The following is a 13,191-nucleotide window of genomic DNA, read 5'->3' as shown; positions in this document are numbered from 1 at the left end:
CATTTTTTTTCCCTACGCCTTTCTTTCCTGACGCACAAACGCCTCTTATCAGCAAGAAGCTACCAAGTGGAAATCAAGCACACTCCTTCTCCCCGTCGCTTCCTCTTCTTCTAGGTCCTCCAAAAGGGTGACTTGTTTCAGAAACTAGCACCGCATTGCTGCTGCTGGGGAAAGTGGGGCAAGCCAAGCTCACTGCCTATCTGCAAAAACACTTTTGCATCCCTCTGAGGCGGCAGATCCAACTGAAGCGCCTGACCCAGTTGCCCCCACGAGCCCTGCGGCCGCAAAGCCCCAGCCCCCGACGCCTTCCTCTTCCTCCTCCTCCTCCGCCAGCCGCACCTGCAGGCGCCCGCCGCGACCCCCGGCCGTGACGTCAGCGCACCTGGCACCCGCCGCGACCCGCGGGGCGAGCGCCAAGGCGGCGGGGGCGGGGCAGGCACGGGCAAGCAGGCCGTTCTCGCGAGACTTGCCTCCTCGGGGCCCAGCTCCCCGCACCTTCCCGGCCCGGGTCCCGATCCCCACCTCAGTCCGGCGTCGCCCTTCGTTGGGGCCGCGGCCGAGGGAGCGCCAAGGGGCGGGTACCGACACGGGGCGGGCGGGCGCTCGGGGCCGCAGGCCAGCGCGGACCCGGCGGGGCCCACCGGCTGCCCTCTCGCCTCCCTTGCGGGCAGACATCAGCAGTGGGAAAACCCAGCGGCCGCGACAGGCCCTGCGGCCGCCGCGGCTTCGGCGGAGGCCGGGGCGTGAGGAGAAGCGGCGGCCGGCGCCTCACGGGCCGCGCTGAGGGGAACTGGCCGAGAGTGCTGCGGGCGCATGGAGACGCCTGCGCTCCCCGCCTGAGCCCCGGAGCGGGACGAGCGGGGCCCCACGCCTGCCGCGGGAGCGGCCGCGCCAGCGACCGGAGGAGGAGCAGCCGCGGGTGCCAGGCTTCTCCGCGCCGGAGCCCCCAGTATGGGTAAGAGCCGCCGCCCACCCACACGCTCCCCGGCCCCGGAGGCCGTGGCACGGGGTCCGCCCCGCTCCCTCCTACCTTCCACCTTGTGCTCGCGTCCCGGCGCCGACCGGAAAGGGTGCAGGCATGGGGGCACCGGGGCGCCGACCCCCGCCGACCCCCGCGCCTCGCCCGCCTCCCCGCTGCTCCTTCCTTCCCGCCTCCCTGCGCCTCGGCTGGGGGAGGGTGAGCGGAAAAACTTGACAGGCTCGCGCGTTTTCCTTTTTGTCTTCTCTGAGGCTTTGTATCGGTTGGGCTTGTAAGGATTTTGTATAGAACGTTTGTAAATACATCTTTCCTTTTTTTTTTTTTTTTTGGTCAGGAAAGGAGTTCCCACTTGCTCCCCAAACCCCCTGCTCTGTGATTTGGGGATGCCTCGAGGTTGGAAGTTTGAGTGTTTCACTTTGGTTCTGCCCAGTTACCTTCCAAACCTCGGGGCTCCTCCTGAGGACTAGGTTGGGGTGTGATAGGATTTCAGCGCTGAACCCTCTGAAGAGCAGTTTCCTGTTTGGAGTTAGACTTCCTTGTTGGAGGAAAGTACAAGCAAGGCCTTATATATTTGGCTTTTTTTTTTTCCCTTCTTCTGTGTGCTGCAGTTTTGTTAGAGAAAGAATGCGTTGCAGCTTGGTTTGAAAAGGAGTTTTGTTAAGTGGCAACGATTTTGATAAGAAAGTTCGGTGTGGACTTGGCACGCACTCAATCTTCAAAGTTAAAATGAATGTAAAAGGGAATAGCTTTTTTTTTTTTAAGAAATCAAATCGGTGCCACCATAAGAACGTGGTCAGTGACAGTAGACTCAGGTTTGGTTTTGTAGAATAAATCAGGAGGACGCTATCACTTTTTGCACTTGAGAGTTGTTGCCGCTTGCTGTCAACAAGCCATTACTGGAATTAATAATTCATGAAACCAACAGCTGATTTAGTGGCAGGACAAAGTGAGTACTGCTGATGTGGCAGCCTCTGCCCACACTTTGTTTTGTGGGGGATGCTTTGAGCACACTGATTATAGACACTTGCCTGGCTGCTCTGTTGGCTGTGACTTGCTAATTTTGTGTGCTGCCCTCCTCCTCCTGGCTTGCAGCTACCTTTTATACAGGAGGCGTTCCTGAACACAAACAGTAAAATAAAAATGCTTGCTATTTGAAATGTTTAAATGAATTCCTTTTAATTGATTAGTTTACAGGATAATTATGGTCTTATTCCTTTAAGCATCAAATTGTAAAACCACTTCAAGCTCTTTGGGTAAAAAATCATACCAAGATTAGGTTTCCAGTTCCTTTCTGTCCTAAATAGGGATGGGGAATGTAATTAAGCTGCTTTTGATGACTTCAGGTTTCAATCAGTGTCCACTGTAATGACCTGGAAGTCTGTTGAATCTTATATAGGACTGTCGGTCTAAATGTTAAATAGCATATTCCTTTGCCTTTTGAAGTTACTGAAAGTAAGTATTCCCTACCACTCCACCTGCTTGGTATTTGATTAGATTGCAAATGGTTAGTGCCCATCACACTGTCTCTTATTTTTCTGGAAATATGGAAATACTCAAAATTGCTATTTCGGGGCCTGGTTTGATGATGGCCCAATGGCTAAATCCTCACCTTTCAAGCATCTGGATCCCAAGTGGGCATCGGTTTGTGTCCCAGCTGCTCCAGTTCGGATCGAAGTCCCTGCTTTTGGCCTAAGGAAGCAGTAGAGTATGGCCCAGAGCCCTGGGAACCTGCACCCAGAAGAAGCTCCTGGCTGTGGATCCACCCAGCTCTGTCTGTTTGGGTCATTTGGGAAGTGAACCAGTGGATGGAAGATCATTCCCTCTTTCTTCTGTCTGTAAATCTGATCTGCCTTTCCAATAAAAACAAATGAATTTTTTTTTTTTTTTAAAGAACAAAATTGTTACTCTGCAGCAGCTCTGCAGGAAAATAGTACATGAAGCCTTTTTTTTTGAGATAAATAAATGAGTACCAGTTCTTGAACTCTTGTGAAAGCTCTTTTTTTTTTTGATTGTCCAGAGACCTTTGTGTAATGACTTATTTTTTGTGTCTGGTTAGGTGAGCTGCCAAAGTGTTGGTTAAGTTCATTATTCTGTTCTCAACTTGAGCACTCAACATGTGTTTTCAAGGTCGATTATTTGCGGCATTTGTGATTAATCTTTGAAAAAGTGACATTTTCATGTTTAAATTTGGTTATATATTATTAATACATTGGGGCCTGCATTCCGTGTGCACACCAGCACACCTTACTGCTCCACTTCCTATCCAACTTCCTGCTGATGTGCCTGGAAAAGCAGGAGATGGCCCGAGTCCACTGCACCCTGCATCCCTTGTGGGGAGACCTAGAAGAAGCTCCTGGTTCCTGGTTTTTCTCTGGGCCAGCCTTGGTGAGGCAGTGGGTAGAATATCTTTCTTTCTCTCTCTTCCTCTCAGTAACTCTATTTTTCAAATAGTAAGTTTAAAAAATGTTTAAGAACACCTCAAGCTTATTTAAATGAAATGTCTTTAATATAAATCTTATTTGCTTGCTTTTATGGTCAACTCTACTGTAATCATTCAGGCTAAAATATTTATATGGTACCTTAATTTGTAAAGAAGTGAAAAACTTGTCAGTTTCCTAATTTTGAGATAGTTTGTTTGTATCCCTGTTAGGATCTGGTGCCTACATTTCACTTGTGCAGCTAGACAGGCGCCTGTCCTAGGTGGTGCAGCTGGAGGTTAGGAGCATGGATCCTGCAACAGGTGTTTTGGTCCAGCAGTGAAGTTGGAGTTCCTGAGTTGAATCCCCACTGCTCCGCACTTGTTCAGTTTCCTACTGATGTGCCTCTGAGAGGCTGCAGATAATCGACCAAGTACTTGGATTCCCCTGCCTCCCTCGTTCCTGTGGAAGATAGTCTCTCTCCTTGTCTCCCTTCTCTGTCTTTTCCTTCCTCTCCCTCCCTCCCTCTGCCTTGCAGATAGATTAATAATTTTTTAATAATTAAAAAAAACATGGTCAGTGGATAGAGGGGGTGCCTATTGTCTCACTAACAGTGTATTTGAACAAAGTACATAGTATCTGGGTGCCTTTGGTTTCTTCATCTGTAAATGGAATAAAAGTATCATTGATACCTGCAAAGTGGTTAGATCATTGCCAGTGGTTTTTTTTTTTTTCATTTTCAATGTTTTTTTTTATTTCAGTGTTGTTATTTTTTCATTTTCAAATTGTTTCACCAATTCTTGTAACAATAAAATTCTTAACTTTTGAAAAAAAATTTTTTTTTTTTTAGTTTGAGGTAGAGAGAAAGGGATGAAGAGATGGGCGAAGAGAGTTCATCAACATTTGCTGGGCAAGGCTGCAGTCTGGAGCCCCAAACTCTGGGGTTCTCATGTGGGCAGCAGAGACCCCATGGCTGGAGCCATTATCTGCTGCTTCCTAGAATGTGCATGTACTGGGTGATAGATGAGAAACTCAAGCCATGTCAGATTTGACATGGAATATAAGTGTTTCCACCAGTGTCTTGCCTGTTGTGCCAAATGCCCGCTCCCAGATTCTTGATTTTTGACCTTTGTTAGAATCGGGGTACTTTAAAGAACCAGTAAGATGTGATGATTTTATACCGTTGCAGATACAGAATTTTGTGACATGTAACTTTATGTAGGAAGATTCTTTTAGTATTGAATATACTGTGGGAAACTGTTATCTGTTGGTAATAAATTTAATGGATTAGGAAAGACTCGTAAGTGGGAAGAATACTATTAAAGGATTCTTTGAATGTTGTGCTATACTAATGTTTTTTGTTTTTGTATTCGTTACATTCTGTGTGAAGGACTTGGGGAGAGCTTTTGGGAACTAGAAGGCAATACTTACTTTCTTTTTCCAAAAGTAAAGATCTGTATTTTGAAGTGGGGTAAGATAGAAAACAGGTGACCTGTATTGTTACTATATGTGAATTTTTATTTGTGAAAAACTAAACAGATTTAATCTATCTATTTATCTACCTACCTACCTACTTGGGAAAAGCAGATTTACAGAGAGGAGAGACAGAAAGATCTTCCATCTGCTGGTTCACTCCTGAGCTAAGCTGGTCCAGAGCTAGGAGAAAGCATCTCTTCAGGGTCTTCCACATGGGTGCAGGGGCCTAAGGACTTAGACTATCCTCGACTGCTTTCCCAGGCCGTAAGCAGGGAGCTGGATGGGAAGTAGAGCAGCTAGGACTTGAAGTTTGGGATGCATGCGCTGAAGGTGGAAACTTTAGCCTACTATGCCAAGACACTGGACATTGAGCCCCATATCGTTTTTTTTTTTTAAAGACTTCGTTATTTTTATTGAAAAGGCAGATTGCAGAGAGGAGAGACAGAAAGATCTTCCCCCTATTAGTTCACTCTCCGAATGGCTACAATGGCTAGAGCTGAGCTGATCTGAAGCCAGGAGCTTGGAGCTTTTTTCAGGTCTCCCAAGTGGTTGCAGGATCCCAAGGAATTGGGTCATGCTCCACTGCTTTCCCAGGCCACAAGGGAGAAGCTGGAAGTGGAGTAGCTGGGACATGAACTGGTGCCCTTACGAGATTCAGGTGCTTGCAGGGGAAGGAGTAGCCTCCACGCTAGGCTGTACCCCTCCCCACCCCCAGATTCTTATACAAATGCTTTTATTTTTCCATCCTTCTTACTTTTGATCCCCCAAAAATCTGTTGCATTGTTTGTAAGTGTTGTGGTTGGAACACCATCATTTAATAGAAGGAAAACTTAGGATAGATAAATGGTATTTGGTGTAGCAGTTCAGATGTTGCCTGGCACTCCTGCATCATGTGTTGGCTCTGCCGATTATTCCTGCATTCTGTAGATGTGCACCCTGGGAGTCAGCAGATGGTATGGTTTCCTGCCACCCATATAAGAGACCTGGATTGAAGTAAAGGCTCCTGCATTTAACCTGATCTAGCCTAGACTGCTGCAGGCATTTGAGGAATGAACCAATAAGTGGTAGGTCTCTCTTTCAAATGAATAAATAAACAAAACTGAAAAAAGTCAGCATGTGAGTTCATTAGCAATCTGTGCAAGATATGGAATGTAGTATTTCAGGGGGATATGTTCAAGTGTCATAAGTATTAAAATGAAGAGAGAGATAAAGAAGATGAGAATATAAATGTTTTATAGCAAATAGGCTGTCATTAATTTCACCAATGATGATAGAATGATTACTTCACAGTAGTTCATTTTTATTTATTTATTTATTTATTTTTAAGATTTATTTCTATTACAAAGTCAGATATACAGAGAGGAGGATAGAAAGGAAGATCTTCTGTCCAATGATTCATTCCCCAAGTGAGCGCAACGGCCGGTGCTGTGCTGATCAGGAGCCAGGAGCCAGGAACTTCCTCCAGGTCTCCCACACGGGTGCAGGGTCCCGTCCTCGACTGCTTTCCCAGGCCACAAGCAGGGAGCTGGATGGGAAGTGGAGCTGCCGGGATTAGAACCGGCTCCCATATGGGATCCCGGTGTGTTCAAGGTAAGGACTTTAGCCACTAGGCCATGCAGCCGGGCCCAGTAGTTCATTTTTAAAGAGCTGTGTTGTGGCAGAGTGGGTTACATTGCTACTCATCACTCTGAGTGCTGGTTTGAGTTGGGGCTGCCCCACTTCTGTTAATGCATCTAGGAAAGCAGAGTAACGTGGCCCAAGTGCTTGGGCCCTTACCACCCACGTGGATCCAGATGAAGCTCCTGGCTTTGGCCTGGCCCATTCCCTACTGTTGCTGCCATTTGTGGAATGAACCAGCAGATGGAAGATCTCTTGTTTCTTTCTGTCTCCTTGCTCTGTACACCGGCCTTCAAATAAAGATACATCTTAAAAACAAAAGGGTCTCTCCCTGTAATGCCTTTAAATATATAATTTAATTAGATAAGCTAATAATTAGTTATCCTTTCATGAGTTTATTTAGTTCAAAGAAAGGCAGAGTTTATTTGAAAGGCAGAAGAGAGAGGGAGAGACAGGTCTTCTGTCTGCTGATTCACTTCCTAAGAGCCCAAAGCCCCATCTTAGTCTCCCCTGTGGGTCACAGGGACCCAGACACATGAGCCATCATCTGCTGCCTCTGCATTCTTTATCAGGAAGCAAGATTGGAAGTTGCGCAGCAGGTGCTCAAACTGAGTCACAGTGCACCTCTGCCAAGTTCTGTGTTTGTCATGCTTGAGAAAGTTAATGAGAAATGCTAATATTGATAAAAAATATTTAATGAAATGTCACTGGTCAGTGACATTAAACTGCTAATAAATTTTGCTTTTTCCATTTATATTGCAAAATAAATACTCCTGCAAATAATATATGATGACTTTGTACATATGCTAAAAGAATTAATCATGGGAACAAAATGTTCTCTTTATGTTTATGTATATTTATTGAAATTAGGAAGTGAAACCACTAAAATATTTCTATCATATTACTACTTTTTAGGCATTAATGTACATAGTTGTTTTTGATCGTGCAATGAAAATAAAAAATATTTTTGTTAATTTTTGTGTAACATTTATACAAGATGTTAAAACAGAAAGACAAAAAACAGAGAGAGACACAGGGGCCTGCTATTGCCAAATGCATGTAGCAGCTGGGACTGGGCCAGGGTGAAGGCGGAAAGTAGCAAGTCAGTCTAGGTCTTCCTTGCTGGTGGTGGAGATGTAAGCACTGGAACCATCGCTGATGTCTCACAGAGTGAGTATCAGCAGGAAGATGAGTCAGAAGCAGAGTCAGGACGTCCAAGGCGCCCTAGGACATGAGACAGGCATGCCAGTCTGCATCTTAATTGTTGCACAAAGCATTCATTTTAAAAATTGTATATATTTGTATGACAGACACAGAGTTGTAGTTTCTAATGGCAAGCTTCTTATCCTTTTGCAGTAAGGTTTGTTTGTTTTCTGATGGCTGTTTTCAGGATTTCTTTGATATAAATAAATGGTATACCTATGTATAGATTTTTTAAAAAACTTTACTTGTATCCTAATTTGTGTTTTATGTATTTTTGTATTCATCTTCTTCCTCTTCTGGAATTCCAATTATGTGTTATACTTCCTGAAATTTTTGCACAGTTCTTGGATATTCTGTGCTTTTTAATATTTTCATTCTTAGTAGGTTAAACATTGTTTTTTTTTTTTTAATTTTTGGATAAGTTAAAACATTTTATAGTTGAGTCGGCTTGCTTTGTCTCATCAGACTGTCTTGAAGTCTTTGTAGCATGACAAAATTTTTGGAAAGCTGTGGGTGTAATCTGTCAGGTAATAGGAACCAGGGTAAATGAATCTTCAGTGTGAAGTTTATTTTTATCTAGCTTGGAGCTGTGTTTGGTAATTGCTGTAGCTGTAGATGCTAGTCTCGGGTTTTCATTTTTTTATTTCCTCTGCTGTTTTTAGGTTTCTTTAAGAACTTCTCAGATAGAATCTATATCTTGCATATTTTTTTAGCTGTAATCCATTATTATTGTAAGAATATCCAATATTATTGTAAGACAATTAAGTTTTGCTATTCTTGTTGATCTTGACCGTGGCTCTCTGGTTTTTACTGTCCTCTGCAATGGCAGCTTTCTTGTCTCCTTAGTTCTCCCATGAGTTTAAGGAAAATTATTTATTTTCAGTGTTTAATTTTTTTTTTTCTTGTTAGGGCAGGAATGATGGCTTTCAAACTTTTTGTGTGTTGAAGTTAAAATTGTGAGTTAAATTGTTTTATTCTTTACAGACTTTAGCATTTTTTGCTGTTTTTTATTACTATATTATGAAAGTGCAATGTTATTTGATAACTTAGTACTCTGCCATGCAAGGATTTTTCAATACGTTTCAGTCCCTTGTAATCTTCCCATATTTCTAATTTCCTTTATTTTTCCTGTTTTATTCATGCAGTATTTCTATATATTTAACCACATCTTTGCCTTTTTTAAAAAAATAATTCTGACATTTTTTATATTGAATATTTTTCTTTCCTTTCCTCTTTCTCAGAGCTTATTTAAAATTTTTTTTTAGTGTGCTAAGCTTGGTTTGGTTTATCAGAAATATCTTAGTTTTTTTTCTTTTTCTGCCAGGATATTTCCTCATATAGAGATTATGATTTGCAGTTATTTTCTTCCTGCATGTTTAAGGTACAGACATGTTGCCTTTGACTTCCTTTACTGAGAAGTTAGTTTTAGTCTGAGAGTTGTTTCTCTAATAAGATTTTTAAAAAGCATCTTTTGGGGGCCCGGCTCCATGACCTAGTGGCTAAAGTCCTTACCTTGAACACACCGGGATCTCATATGGGTGCCAATTCTATTCCCGGCAGCTCCACTTCCCATCCAGCTGCCTGCTTGTGGCCTGGGAAAGCAGTCGAACAGCCCAATGCTTTGGGACCCTGCACCCATGTGGGAGACCCGGAAGAGGTTCCTGGTTCCTGGCTTTGGATCAGCACGGGCCGTCGTGCTCACTTGGGGATTGAACCATCGGACGGAAGACCTTCCTCTCTGACTCTCCTTCTCTCTATATACCTGACTTTGTAATAAAAATAAAACAATTCTTAAAAAAAAAAAGCATCTTTTTGGGAAAGATCTTTTTTTCATTTTAGTTGTTGACTTTTTGCAGTTCTATCATTGATTTGTAGAATTACTTTTGTTCATTCCACTTGGAATTGCTTGGACTTTTTTAGTTTGTAGATTGATGTTTACCAGTTTGTAAGTTTATAGTCGTAACTGTGAATGCTTTTATCTTCTCGGACTCTATTTAAATATGTTACCTTATTCTAGTATAACTCCTGTGTTGTCATATCTTTTATATATTTTCCATATCTTCATATTTTGACTTTTTTCATTTACCTAGCAGCTCTTTAGTTTCTTTTCTTTAAAAAGAAAAATTGTATTTATTTGAAAGCCAGAGAAACACAAAGAGCTCAGGGAGACCTGGACAGAGAGGGAGACAGAGTGGAAGGAAGGGAGATTTTCCATCATTTGATTCATTCTCCATTGCCTGCTACAAGTGGAACTGGGCCAGGCTGAAGTAGCATGCGGGAACTCAGTCCACTTTTCCATGTGGATATAATGGCCTCAGGACTTAGGCCATCACCTGCTGCCTGCCAGATTGGGCCTTGACAGGAAGCTGGAGTTGGGGACAGAGTTGAAGCCAGACTCTTCAACCTGGGGTGCATGCATTCCAAGTATCTTAATGGCATAGCCGGTACCCACCCCATCCACTGTTTCTGATATGATTTTTTTTAATTGTCACTTTGGTTTTTGATATTGTTTACATAGCTGAAAGGGATGCATGCCCATGTGGGTCTCTGATTAGGGTGGAGAGGATTTAGGTATGGAGGAAGGTAAGTGTGACAAACGTTTCAGCTTTCTTTTTTTCTCTTTTCTTTCTTTTCTTTTTTTTTGGTTCACTAGGGTTGAACAGGGAGGGGGCTGCTTTTTGCTGACAACTACATCAGCTCGCGGGATGGGGGAAAACTGTTTGATGATGCCTTAGAGAACTTGATGTGGGGAAGAGAATTAATGTTCCAACGGTGTTACTTTGAGTGATTTTAATAGTTCTGAGACATTGTTGGCTTCTTTGCACCAGGGATGAGAAAATCTCTCCAAGGTCTGTTGACTGACTAAGTCCACGTTAGCTCATCCACAGATCCAGTCACTTTTTGAAAAGTTTGGCTAACAGAGTTGTCCAGCATGTTCTGCATTCTATTCTCTGGTGAGGCACTCGACATCCTCTGCTGGCCTAGGTGAGCTGGCTGTCATGTTTGCCCATGTACATGTAGGCGTGCTGTCCACTGCACAGGTATCAGCAACTGAGGAGACCCAATCCCGACACGTGCACTCCAAGATCAGACTGAGTATTTTATGATTATCCCCATGGTTGTTGTTTTGAGTCCAGCAATCTACTTGAGTTCCCTAAGAAACCTTGCCTTGGGAGACCTCAGACTTGACTCCTGTGTGTGCCAGCAAGTGTAGGGTCAGATTTGGTCCCTTACCTGCACCAAGCCAACATGCATAGCTGTAGATAACAGCTGCCTGGTCAGTTCCACCTCCATGCCATCTCTGACACAGTCCACACCCTGTCCTTGCTCTCCCATGTTCTAGCAGGTGCTTCAGCCTGACCCAGCACAGCCTGTCCACTTACCCAGCTTATAAAATGCTGAGGAATGCTGCAACCTTGCCTGACTTGACCTGCGCCAGCCCTGGCTACTTTGCTCCCCAGCCAAGGGAGTTGCCCAAATTTCGCCACGTCTGCTTCCAGCTCCAGATCTCATGTGTACTTGTGGCATGGTCTACCCTCAGTCCCAGCCTTTCCATGTGTTGGCGGGTGCTGCAGCCTGGCCTCCCAGCCCCGGCTCCAATGAATGTTAGGTGAATTCTGCAGTCCAACCTGACTTTACCCTCACCACCCCAAGCTCTTACATAAACTGGCTGGTGCTCCAGTCCCACAGAGGCAAGCCCACAAGTCCACTATACAAATTGCCCCAAGATCCAGTTCTCTCAAGTTCCAGTGTGTGCTGTGAATCAGCCTGTTATGGCCCGTCCTCTGTCCCAACTCTTGCAGGCCGGGACTATAACTTACCCCAGCCGTACATGTCCTCCAGGTCCAGCTTTTATGTGTGCTGGCAGGCTGCCGGCAGTGCTGCTTGGCCAGCCCAGTCTGTTGTGGACGGGTACCTTGGTCTGAACCAGACATGCCCTTCATTTACCCCTCTCCCCTGACATCCCAAACCACCCCAATTCAGTTCCCTTGCCTACCTGCAAGTATAGTAGTCTGGTCTAGGGCCCATGGAAGCTCCTAGAAGTCATTCTTTTCTTGTCAAACATGCCCTCAGGCACTCCCACTCCAGTACATCCCCAGAACCCTTTTCCCAAGGCAATATGCAGCACCTTGGGGTCCAGGGTGGTGTGTCCTGGGTCACCATTCCCTGCCTCCCCACATATATATATATATATATTTTTTTAATATTTTATTGTTATTGGAAAGCCGGATATACAGAGAGGAGGAGAGACAGAGAGGAAGATCTTCCATCCGATGCTTCACTCCCCAAGTGAGCCGCAACGGGCCAGTACTGCGCCGATCTGATGCCGGGACCAGGAACCTCCTCCGGGTCCCCCACGCGGGTGCAGGGTCCCAAAGGTTTGGGCCGTCCTCTCCTGCTTTTCCCAGGCCACAAGCAGGGAGCTGGATGGGAAGCGGAGCCGCCGGGATAAGAACCGGCGCCCATATGGGATCCCGGGGCTTCCAAGGCGAGGACTCCAGCCACTAGGCCACGCCGCCGGGCCCCCCACATATATTTTTAAGGAAAAAAAAGGAATAGGAAAATATGCTGGCATATGTTAGTACAGATTTGGCATTAACCAAGCCAAGAATGTCTGCTAGCTATTGGCTTCTTTTCTCCTCACAGTGTTACACTTGCTTAGGTACAAGACAACCTAGGCAGTTGCCTATAGCTGGCCATATAATATGATTTTAACTTTACTCATTGAATTCTTATTTTTTGTTGTTTTCAGTTCTATACTGCTTATGTAATTTTTTTTTGTAATTTTTCTCTGACTAGTTTTTAGCTCTGTATCATTTTGAAGTTGAACCTTCATAGCTATGCAAAAGTGAAATGTTACTCTTTTAAAAAAGTCTTGTTTCTGATGAATTCAATATCTAGTTCATTTGATGTATTTCTGTTATATCTTGTTTCGCCATGTACTGATTTGTGGCATTTTACCACTTAATGTTTCTAGTTAGCTTTACTTGTCTGTGGATGTTGTAAATCAAAACAGATTTCTCATGGGATTGGTGCCCTGGCATCGTAGGTTAAGCCTCACCTGCATTCCAGCTTCCAGTATTAGCATCAGTTCGAGTCCTGGCTGCTCTGCTTCCGATCCTGTCCCCAGTTAGTATTTCTGGGAAAGCTCAGTTAGTATTTCTGGATTCCTGCACCCAAGTGGGAGACCTAGAGTAAGCTCCAGGCTCCTGGCTTCAGCCAGCCCAGCTCCAGCTGCTGTGGCCATCTGGGGATTGAGCCACTGGATATCAGATCTCTTTCTCTGTCTCTGACTCTCCTTCTCTCTTTGTAAGTTTGCCTTTCAAATGAAAAATAACTAAATCTTAAATATATGTATTTCTTGGAGTGAGTGTTGTGTTTTAGCTTAACAGTAGAGATGCTGGCGAAGATTCCTGTAGCCTGCATTGTAATACCTTGGTTCAGTTCTTGCTCTAACTCCTGATTCTCACTCTGCATTTATCCCCCCCCCCCAAGATT

The 13,191-nt window shown here is 44.4% G+C and overlaps 1 protein-coding gene across 2 annotated transcripts in view; it reads left to right on the top strand.

The window, feature by feature from the left end:
* Positions 1 to 684: 684 nt before the first annotated feature.
* CD2AP (CD2 associated protein) overlaps positions 685 to 13,191 on the top strand; it is a 92,274-nt gene continuing 79,767 nt past the window's right edge. For both annotated transcript variants that reach the window (XM_058662257.1, XM_058662253.1), the window contains exon 1: positions 685 to 955. In XM_058662257.1, coding sequence (XP_058518240.1) covers positions 952 to 955 — 4 coding nt within the window. In that variant the 5' untranslated portion in view covers positions 685 to 951. The remainder of the gene's footprint in view (positions 956 to 13,191) is intronic.

The sequence above is a fragment of the Ochotona princeps genome, chromosome 1 (genome assembly GCF_030435755.1).
Source record: "Ochotona princeps isolate mOchPri1 chromosome 1, mOchPri1.hap1, whole genome shotgun sequence".
Lineage (NCBI taxonomy): Eukaryota > Metazoa > Chordata > Mammalia > Lagomorpha > Ochotonidae > Ochotona > Ochotona princeps.
Note: the sequence above shows the minus strand (reverse complement) of the source record. Positions and strands in the feature narration are given on the sequence as shown.